At 35.9% G+C, this 11,630-nt stretch overlaps 1 protein-coding gene across 1 annotated transcript; it reads left to right on the plus strand.

Moving 5' to 3' along the window:
• The first annotated feature begins 8,320 nt into the window (after window positions 1-8,320).
• LOC309958695 (protein BEX4-like) lies at window positions 8,321-9,305 on the plus strand. Its single transcript, XM_082834804.1, is given in 3 exon segments — window positions 8,321-8,606; window positions 8,608-8,758; window positions 8,761-9,305. Coding segments are annotated over 3 exon segments (360 nt in total). The 5' UTR covers window positions 8,321-8,489; the 3' UTR covers window positions 8,853-9,305.
• The last annotated feature ends 2,325 nt before the right edge of the window (window positions 9,306-11,630 follow it).

Genomic DNA, 11,630 nt, shown 5'->3' on the forward strand with positions numbered 1-11,630 from the left:
GTACATGGTGTGAGGGATTGTTTTAATTTCATTGATTTACATGTATCTGTTCAGCTTTCCCAACAACATTTGTTGAAGACACTGTTTTCTCCATTGTATATTCTTGCCTCCTTTGTCATAGATTAATTAACTGTAAGTGCATGGGTTTATTTCTGGGCTCTGTATTCTGTCCCATTGATCTATATGTCTACTTTTGTGCCAATACCACACTATTTTGATCACTGTAGATTTGTAGTATAATCTGAAATCTGGAAGGATAATGCCTCCAGTTTTGTTGTTTTTTCTCAGGATTGCTTTTGCAATTCTAGGCCTCTGGTAGTTCCAAATAAATATTAGGATTATTTATTCTGGTTCTGTGAAAAATGTCATTGGTGTTTTGATAGGGATGGCATTAAATCTGTAGATTGCTTTAGGTAGTATGGCCATTTTAACAATATTAATTCTTCCAGTCCAAGAGCGTGGGACTTCTTTCCATTTCAATTTGAATCATCTTCAATTTCCTTTATCAATATTTTATAGTTTTTAGCATATAGGTCCTTTCACATCCATGGTTAAGTTTATTCCTAGGTTTTTTTTTTTTTTTGACATGATTTTAAACAGGATTCATTTTTTACTTTCTCTTTCTTATATTTCATTATTAGTGTAAGGAAATACAACAGATTTCTGTATGTTAATCTTGTATTCTGCTACCTTGCTGAATTAATTTATTAGTTCTAGTAATTTTTGTGTGGAGACTTTACGGTTTTCTGTATATAGTATCATGTCATCTGCAGATAGTGACAGTTTTATCTCTTCCAGTTTGGATACCTTTTTAAAATTTTTCTTTTCTTGTATGGCTAGGACTTCCATTATTATGTTGAATAGACAGGTGAGAGTGGGCATCCTTGTCTTGCTCCTGAGTTTAGTGTGAAGGCTTTCAGCTTTTCACCATTGAAGGGTATGTTGGCTGTGGATTCATCGTCAATGGTTTTTATTATACTGAGATATCTTCCATTTATAACTACTTTGGTGAGAGTTTTTTTTATCATGAATGGATGTTGAATTTTATCAAATGCTTTTTCCACATCTATTGAGATGACCTTTTTGTTATGTGATGTATCACCTTTATTGATTTGCATATGTTGGACCATTCTTGAGATCCTAGAATGAACCTAAATTGATCATGGAGTATGATCGTTTTTATGTATTGCTGGATTTGGTTTGCTAATATTTTGTTAAGGATTTTTGCAAATACTGTATGTTAATCAAAGATACTGGCCTTTAATTTTCTTTTTTTGTGGTGTCTTTTTCTGGGTTTGGTGTAAGGGTGATGGTGGCTTCACAAAATAAATCTGAGAATGTTCCTTCCTCTTCAATCATTTGGAATAGTTGGAGAAGGATAGGTATAAGTTATTTGTATGTTTGGTAGAATAAACCAATGAAACCTTCTAGTCCTGTACTTTATTTTTCAGGGATTTTTTAAAATTATTATTACAGATTCTATTTCATTTCTAGTGATTGGTCCTTTCAAACTATCTGTTTCTTCTTGTCTCAGTTTTGGCAGGCTGTATGTTTCTAGAAACTTTTCCATTTCTTCTAGGTTGTCCAGTGTGTTTTCATGCAATTGTCCATGGTATTCTCTTATGATTTTTTGCATTTCTGTGGTATCATTTGTATTTTTCCTCTTTCATTTCTTATTTTGTTTATTTGAGTCCTGTTTCTTTTCTTCTAGGTGAGCCTGGTTAGAGGTTTGTCAATTTCATTTACATTTTTATAAAAACAGCTCTTGGTTTTATGGAAGATTTTTTCTATTCCTTTTTGGATCTCTATTTATTTCCTCTCCTATTTTTATTTTCATTCTGCTGACTTTGGCTTTAATTTGTTCTTCTTTCTCTAATTCTTTTAGGTGGTGAGTTCGGGTATTTTTTGAGATTTTTCTCGTTTATTGAGGAAGGCCTGTATTACTATGAACTTCACTCTTAGAACAGTTTTTGCTGCATCCCATAGATTTTGTAAGATTGTCTTTTCATTTTCATTTGTCTCAAAGTATTTTCTGATTTCTTCCTTGATTTCATCTTTGACCCATTCGCTTTTTAATAGCATTTTGGTTTGTCTCCATGTGTTCATACTTCTCCTGTGGTTGATTTCTAGTTTCATATCATTGTGGTCAGAAAAGATAATTGAAATAACTTCTATTCTCTTAAATTTATTGAGGCTTGTTTTGTGACCTAGTATGTCTATCCTAGAGAAGATTCTCTGTGTGCTTGAAAAGAATGTTTATTCTGTTTTTTTGTTTTTTGGGGTTGTTACTTTTTTTGGATGTAGTATGCTGTAGATTAAGTCCAACCAGTCTGTTGTATCATTTTAGGACCTCTGTTGCCTTATTAATCTTCTTTCTGGATGATCTGCCCATTGATGTAAGTGGAGTGTTAAAGTCTTCTACTATTATTGTATTATTGTCAAATAAAATAATATCCTTTTCTTGTCTCTATCCCTTTATCATTACACAATGCCCTTTTTTGTCTTTACAAAGGGCAAAAAAAAATTTTGTATTTTTGTCTTTTGTCTTTACAGCCTTTGTTTTACAGTCTATTTTATCTGATGTGAATATTCCTACCCCCACTTTCTTGTTTCCATTTGCATGAAATATCTTTTTCCATCCATTCATGTTCAGTCTGTGCATGTATTTCACCCTTAAGTGGGTCTCTTGTAGGCAGCATGATGTAGGTTCTTGTTTTTTAATCCAATCTGTAACTCTGTGTCTTTTGACGGGAGTATTTAGTCCATTGACATTTAAAGTAATTATTGATAGGTATGTACTTATTTGCCATCTTATCACCTGTTTTCCAATCGTATTTATAGTTCTTCATTTCTTCTTCTTTTTGTTTTTCCTTTGTGGTTTGATGTTTTTCATTTGTAGTATGCTTGAGTTCCTTTCTGTTTGGTTTTTGGAATCTGTTGTATGTTTTTGATTTGTGGTTACCATTGAGTTCAAGTATGTTGACCCATAACTATATCTACTTGCTTTAAACTGATAATCATTCAAGTTCAAACATGTTCTAAAAGACCTAAACTTTTATACATTCCTCCCTCACATTTTGTGATTTTGATGTCCTGTTTTACATGCTTATCCTTTTACTATTAATTTTAATTATAACCACTTCTACAACTTTTTTTAATCTATGTCCTGATATGTAAGTGATCTTTGATCCCTTTATATGTTTTCCTTTCCTATTGTGATTTTCCCTCTCCTATAGAGTCTTGCTTCTTTTCTGTTTAGTTAAGATCCTTTAATATTTCTTTAGGGTTGGTTTACCATTGCTGAATTCTGTTAATTTTTGCTTGTCTGAGAAATGATATGTCATTCCTTCTATTCTAAATGATAATCTTTCTGGGTAGAGTAGCCTAGGATGCAGGTTTTTCCTTTTCAGAACTTTGAATATACCCTGCCACTTCCTAGTGGCCTGCAAAGTTTCTGCAGAGAAATAAGCTGAGAGCCTTAAGGAAATTCCCATGTATATGACTGTTTTTCTCTCTCTGCTTTTAGAATCCTCTCTTTATCTTCAATTTTTGCCATTTTAATTATGATATGTCTTGGTGTGGGTCTGTTTGGGTCCATCTTATTTGGGACCCTCTGTGCTTTCTGTACCTGGATATTTGTTTCTTCCTTTATGTTTGGGAAATTTTCAGTCATAATTTCTTCAAATACACTTTTGATCCCCTTGTCTTTCTCTTCTCCTTCTGGAACCCCTATTATGTGTAAGTTGGCATACATTATATTATCCCACAGATCTTGCACATTGCTCTTATTTTTTTTTTTCATTTGTCTTTCTGTCTTTTGTTCTGATTGTGTAATTTCCATTATTCTGTCAGTCAGATCACTTATCTGATCTTCTGTGTCATTTAGTCTGCTATTCATTGCTCCTAGATTGGTTTTTATCTCAGCAATTGAATTGTCTTTTTTTTTTTTTTTTTGTGGTATGCGGGCCTCTCACTGTTGTGGCCTCTCCCATTGCGGAGCACAGGCTCTGGACGCGCAGGCTCAGAGGCCATGGCTCACGGGCCCAGCCGCTCTGCGGCATGTGGGATCTTCCTGGACCAGGACATGAACCTGTGTCCCCTGCATTGGCAGGCGGACTCTCAACCACTGCGCCACCAGGGAAGCCCAAATTGACTATTTTTGAATGGCTTGTTTTATAGTTTCCAGCTTCTTGTTACAGTGATCTGCATTTTCTATTAATATTTTTTCTTAATTCCTTTAGCATTTTTATTACATCCTTTTTGATCTCAGAATCTTGTAGACTGGTGAGGTCTGTTTCATTATTTGTTCTTTCAGCTGATTTCTTTTATTCTTTTAATTGGGATTAGTTTCTCTGTCTTTTCATTTTACCTATCTTTCTCTACCTCTGAATTTAGGAGAAAGAGTTAGCTGCTGTTGTCTTGAAGGGGTGTTTTTTATGTGGAAGTGTCCCTTTGTTAACTGTCCGTGTCCAGTATTTTTGGTTCAAAGGCTGGTTTTTGTATGGATACCAGCCACATCTTTCCTGAGTGTGCTGGTCACTATACCCTTGATAGGGGTGTGGTTGGTCTTGGGATATTTAAAGCCTGTGCATGATGTGAGAAGGGGCTTCCTCCCTACTCTGTGGCTGTTGCTGCCATTGGGGGAAGGGTCTGCTCCACAGTTGGAGTAGGAGCCCTAAGGGTCAGGTTTGATCAGACTCTGTAGACCTTGAGTGTGTGCCCTGCCCCAAAGGAGGTGATTGCTGAAGCAAGTGAGACACATGTGGTCACAGAGAACCTATGCACCACCTGAGCAGGTATCCTAGGGTCCACTCAGTAGTAGCCCAAGGTCACGTCCCTTTCTCTGTTGTGTTCATTCCAGATCTAGTGCAAGGCTATGGTGTGGAGTAGGCTGGTGTCAGGCATCAGGGCATTGTGGCTGCAAGAACTGAGGTAGTTGCACTGCAGCTTGAGATCTGGCTGCCTCTGTGGCAGACTTCTCCCAGGATCTGTCTGCCCCAGATCTAGCACTAAGCTGCCTTTTAGAGTGGACAGAGCCAGGGTGTTCTCTCTGGGAAAGGAACCATTGTGTACTCCTACCCAGCGCCTGCCTGCTAGAGATTCAGCACTTAGGCGCTGCGTGCTCTTGTGGCTGCATCCCGTGTGCATGCTGACAATGGCCTCCAAGCCTCCTTCAGGATATACTCCAGGTGCCCCTCTCTGCCTCTGCATAGCTAGACCAAATCTTTCCCCAGATCTGATGGCAGGCTGTGGTTTGGAGGGGGCGGGGCCAGGGTGTTTGCCCCTTTGTATTGGGAAGGGCGGAAACGCAACAGCCACCAGTGCAAGGCTCTCTGCCTGATTGTTAGCATGCCTGCATGCCTGCATGCTTGCAGTACAGTCTAGGCTTCTCCAGCCCTTCTGTCTCAGGGGATTTCCCAGCAGGCAAGGGGACTTCTCTCCTCTGTGCAAGACACCAGGACTGAAATGCCCAGATCTTGCCTTGACCTGCTCACTCTCCAGGGCGAAAGTCCACGCATGTGGACTATCTCTTCCAAACAGATCCTTCCCTGAGGCAAATGCCCTAACCCAAGGCCTTTTTTGTTTTTTCTGTCCTTCCTGGTTACATGGAGACCTTTCTTGCAGCTTTAGTTGAATAGGAGTTTTTCTGCCACTTTCCAGTTAGTTTTCTGTGAGAACTGTTCCACATATAGATGTCTTTTTGATGTATTTGTGGGAGAAGGTTAGCTCCAGCTTCTCCTACTTCGCCATCTTGATCCCCCCATTCAAATACGGTTATTTATTACTTGACTCAGCTTTCAATGTGGTTTCATTAATGATTCACTATTTTAAAAATGTTCTCTATTGGTTTGAAAGAGTTTTATATCATTTATGGGAACATGTTAATTTCTAAAAATTTTAGTCACAAACGGATACCAAATTTTTTTAAATGACCTATTAGTGTTTATAAAGATAGTCATATGATATTCACCTTGGCCTATTTATACGATTAATTGCATTATTTTCCAGTTTCATTTTTGTTTCATTTCTTTCCAAGTTTGGTTGGCCTATGTTTTTTTGCTGCTGTTTTTTTTTTATCATTTTTAAAATAGAAGTATAGTTAATTTACAATGTTGTGTTAGTTTCAAGTGTACAGCAAAGTGATTCAGTTATCTATATCTATATACACATATTCTTTTTCAGATTGTTTTCCATTATAAGTTGTTACAAGACATTGAGTACATTTCCTTGTGCTATACAGATCTTTGTTGTTTATCTATTTTATATATAGTAGTGTGTATCTGTTAATCCCAAACTCCTAGTTTACCTCTCCACCCCCCCCCCCATTTAGCATCCCCTTTGGTAACAATAAGTTTGTTTTCTATGTCTGTGAGTCTATTTCTGTTTTGTAAATAAGTTCATTTGTATTGTTTATATGTTAAATCTAATATTTAACTCAAATTACACCTAAAAATATGGATGGTATTTATATTTGGTAAAAGTTTTTCATGTCTTTTTATTTCTTGCACGTTTTTCTCATACTTAGAAAAATCTCTCTTATCTCTTGTTATATATCTACTTTATTTATACACTGTTAGAATATAATTTTCACAAAGTGTTAGAAATCTTTTGTTAAGGAATCAGTTCTTCAATTTATTTTAAAATGCTATTGCTTCTTTCTGTATCCAGGTTTGACCTACTTTCTTTCCTTCCTTCCTTTTCTCTCTCCCTCCCTCCCTCCCTTTCTCCCTTCTCTCTCTTTCTTTCTTCACTACCTTTTCCCCCTGATTTTATGAAGGTGGGGATTTGCTTTGCTTTACTTTTCTAACTTGTATTTTCTGATGTAATAACTTTTCTTCATTCTTTCTTATTTAATGAATCATTTAATGGTAAGTGGTAATGTAAGTTTGTGATTGTAGCTTTGTTCCCCTTAATGGTTAAGATTCTTATTTTATTATTTTTCAAACTACTATGCAAACTACTTCTACATGTAGTGTTTATTTCCTCTTTGATGCAACACATATTTTTCAAATTTATTTTACTGAAGTGTAGTTGATTTACAGTGTTGTGTTAGTTTCTGCTGTGTAGCAAAGTGATTCAGATATATATATACATATATATATGTATATATATATATATTCTTTTTCATATTCTTTTCCACTGTGGTTCATTACAGGATATTGAATATAATTCCCTGTGCTATACAGTAGGACCTTGTTGTTTATCCATTCTATATATAATAGTTTGCATCTTCTAATCCGAAACAACCAATCCATTCTTTACCCCCAAACCTTGGCAACCACAAGTCTGTTCTCTATGTCTGTGACTCTGTTTCTGTTTCATTAGTAAGTTCATTTATGTCATATTTTAGATTCCACATATAAGTAATATCATATGGTATTTGTCTTTGACTTATTTCACTTAGTATGATAATCTCTAGGTCCATCCATGTTGCTACAAGTGGCATTATTTCATTCTGTTTAATGGCTGAGTAGTATTCCATTGTGTATATGTACTACAGCTTCTGTATCCATTCATCTGTCAGTAGACATTTAGGTTGCTTCCATATCTTGGCTATTGTGTATAGTGCTGCTGTGAACAGAGGGGTTCATGTATCTTTTTGAGGTAGTTTTGTCCAAATATATGTTCAGGAGTGGGATTGCTGGATCATATGGAAACTCTATTTTTAATTTTCTGAGGAACCTCCATACTGTTTTCCATAGCAGCTGTACAGTTTACATTCCCACCAACAGTGTAGGAAGGCTCTCTTTTCTCCACATTCTCTCCAGCATTTGTTATTTGTACACTTCTTAATGAAGGTCATCCTGACTGGTGTGAGGTGATACCTCATTGTAGTTTTGATTATGCAACACATATTTATAAACTTATTTTACAGAAAATTTCAGCAACATAAAGATAGAAATTTTACATTTTACATTGGTTATGAATTTATTGTTCAGTTTATTTCAACATCTGCTGCTCTTGAGAATTCACTGATGATTTCAGGATTGCCTAATATAGCACCTATTTTTGTAGTTAGTCAAATATTCTTAAAATAAAATTCTAGTACCTTTATAATTATATAAGAAATACTTCTAGCATAACTTTCATGAGTGAAAGAAGAGTGTAAATCTTCTCCATTATTGGATTACATTCCTTAAAGAGTGCTAAGCACGTAATACTATAAATAAATATTATTTATTAAATTGTGAATAAGTTTTACAGTACTAATTTTAACCCATAACCATTCATTTAAACTTAAGTATCAGCGTCCCGCGGTGACGGAGGCCCGACGTGAACGGCCAGCGCCAACTGGCGCTCGCTGCGCTCTAATGGTAGACCAAGCTGTTGCTCGGTGCCTTCTCGGTCCCTGCGGGAGTGCGGGCCGGGGGCGGCCCCCAAAAGTAAGAGGCGCGGGAGGAGCAGGTCTGCGAGTCGAAGTGTCGCGGCGGCGCACTTGCAGCAAGAATCGGGAGGGGCAGGAGACCGTGAGGATAGGCCCAGGAGCAATGGCGTCCAAAGAGGAACAAGCAGTAAAAAATCTCAACATGGAAAATACCCAACAGGAAAAGGAAGGCGGGGACCAGGCCCCTTTGCAGAATGGAGAGGAATCACGCGATTTAGGAGGGGGGTAGAGGCCAGAAGCCTGGAGGAAATGTCAGGTTGGGACGGATTAGACGACTTGTCCCTAATTTTCGATGGTCCATACCCAGCAGGCATATTGATCACAATGAAGTGGGGGATGATGTAGAAAAGCACATAGGGCAGATGATGGAAATCAGAGAAAGACTAAGAAGCAGCAAATGAGGCATCATTTGCGCTACCAAACTCCTGAACCTGACAATCATTATGAGTTTTGCCTTATACCTTGAATCCTAAGATTATCCCTGAGGTCAGTAATGTGGCCTCTGCTCTACATGCTTGTAGTTTTTCTGATTTACTTTTTCTGTAAACCTTTTGGTGTTTCCACTTACCAGTTTCTAATTGAATATTGCTTTGTCTCTGTGAAACTTTCTGTCAGCAGGGCAATTTCATCCAGTTATAGGAAAATTATTCTTTTCATAATACGAAATTAATAAAGCAGTTTACAAAGCAAAAAAAATAAAAAAATAAACTTAAGTATCATATATTTTAGGACACTCTGACTTTTTAAAATTTCCATGACCTATTAAAAGGTGATTATATTAAAATCTCCCTAACCAATTAAACAATCTGTATTATCTTTGTATATTGACCTAAAATTATTTAAAAAGCTATACATGACCAGTGCAGATAATTAGCCAATATATGTGTATCAAAATGTAGTAAGTCCCCTACATATGAACAAGTTCCATTCTGAGAGCGCATTTATAAGTCCAATTTGTTCGTAAGTCCAATAAAGTTAGCCTAGGTACCCAACTAACACAATTGGCTATATAGTACTGTACTGTAATAGGTGTATAATACTTTTCACACAAATAATACATATAAAACAAATGAACACAAAAAATAAAGAAAACATTTTAATCTTACAGTATAATACCTTGAAAAGTACAGTATAACAGCTGGCATACAGGGGCTGGCATCAAGTGAACAGGCAAGAAGAGTTACTGACTGGAGCAGGGACAGGAGGTGGGAGATGGTAGAGCTGAAGAATCGTCATCAATAGGAGATGGAGGGCAACTGCAATTTCACTCACTCCTGACATTGATAGCACAGGTTCTGGTTCTTTGCTGGAACCAGATGCATGTTTGCATCTTTGAAAGTTCGCAACTTGAAGGTTCCTATGTAAGGGACTTACTGTATAAGTATGAACCACTTACCTGCTTGTTCCATGATTCAAGTGTAGTTACTCTTAGTATTCAAGTTTGTATTCTCCTATGTATGTTTCTCATAATACAGAAGTTACATATTCTTTCACTAAGAGCTATTTTTCATATTTTAAATTATATGAAAAAGTCTACAAGTAAACGTTGAATTTACTTAAACTTTAATTTACCTAAAAAAAGTTTAATGTAGTGCCCTGTGCTCTTTTTCTTCTAAAAATATCTTAGACTGCATAACTTAGAATAGAGGATTCTTTAGAACTGAAGAAATATACATGTCATGTGTATCTTTGTGTAGAGGTAACTATAGTTAAATGTATGTGACACTGTGGTTTTTAATATTTTTACATAACTTTAACACTTAATGGTAATACCATTAATATCTTCTGATAGTACTACTTTCAGATTTACTTTATTATTTTTAAAAGCAAACTAATAGTCCATACTACAGATGTATATTGTGGCTTATTTAATTATTCCCCTTTTGATAGGTAATTCAATTGCCCCTTATATTCTCTATTAAAAATATTTCTTTAACAAACAACATGTTAACAGGAATGTTATTGCATAGATTTCTATGAATGGAAGTGCTAGGTCTAACAGTATAACATTTTTAGAATATTGATAGGTACTTCTACCAGCCTACAAAGCAACTTAATGTGAATTAAGAAATGCACTAATTCTTCTAGGTAGACACAGCTCTGTTCCAGGACAGGAAGCTTGTCTAATGGAGCACAGGCTTCCTCCCTTTCTCTCCTTGGCCTGTCACCCTTGATAAAATAAACAACTTGCACATTTGTATATCGTGGCCCTACATAATGTACTCCCTAAATTGTGGGATATACTCTCCTTATAATGCTGAGTATATCTTACCATTATTTAAATTTGCATTTCCTTACCACTAGTAAGATTGACCATCCTTTTATATATTCATTACCCTTTTGTCATTACAAGCTTTCTACCTACAGTTATTGACAATTAATTCAACATTTCTTTAGTAATAGTGCTTTGAAATATGAAGGTGAATGAACCTACCTGTAGGTAAACTAGTAATCACTAAAGTGTTTAAAATATATTTGCATAGTAAAATTCATTTAACTAATGGCATTGAATTGAATTCAGCTAATAAATTTACATGTTTATTGTCCATTAATTTCCATATACATACCCTCAAATTCATTAAAAATTATCAGGGGCATACAATTAGCCACGATCATGAAAACACATTACAAGGAACGCTATGCATTGTTAATTATGGGAATGGAAAGCTTAATTGCTCACATTAAAATAATTGATAAGCTTGTTGTATGTAGTTCTGCCATATAAAATAATAGGAAACAAGATTTCCTGAAGTGCATTGGCATTTGAATGGAAAATGCCTATATGAACACCAAAAAGCATTAAAATGCATTATTTATTTTCACAAGAAGGTGAATGACTCAATTCAGCCTGATTAGTAAAAAGAGTTGACGTTATAAAACTGGTTCCTGCACAACGTGTCATGATCTGTAATTTGACTTCCTAAAGGCACTGACATTGAGGAACAAAGTGGCTATGAAGCCATTCATAAATTGGCCTTACTTTTTCTCCCTCAACCCCATCAGTACTCACCTTTCACCCTAGCTCTAGAAATATAAATCTGAGTGCAATTCCTTGCATATACTACAGGAAATAACTGACCTCTTGGTTTATCGACACTTTGAATAACTACTCATTTTCAGAATATGTAATATAGTCAAAACGAAGTCCTTTCCTATTCCTCGAAAATATTTATAAAGTGTACTGACATTGTGCTGCTAAAATTTCTAAACAATCATCACAAACTGAATGTGGCCTCAGAATGTT

Source organism: Leucopleurus acutus (genome assembly GCF_964270905.1).
Source record: "Leucopleurus acutus genome assembly, chromosome: 2".
Classification (NCBI taxonomy): domain Eukaryota; kingdom Metazoa; phylum Chordata; class Mammalia; order Artiodactyla; family Delphinidae; genus Leucopleurus; species Leucopleurus acutus.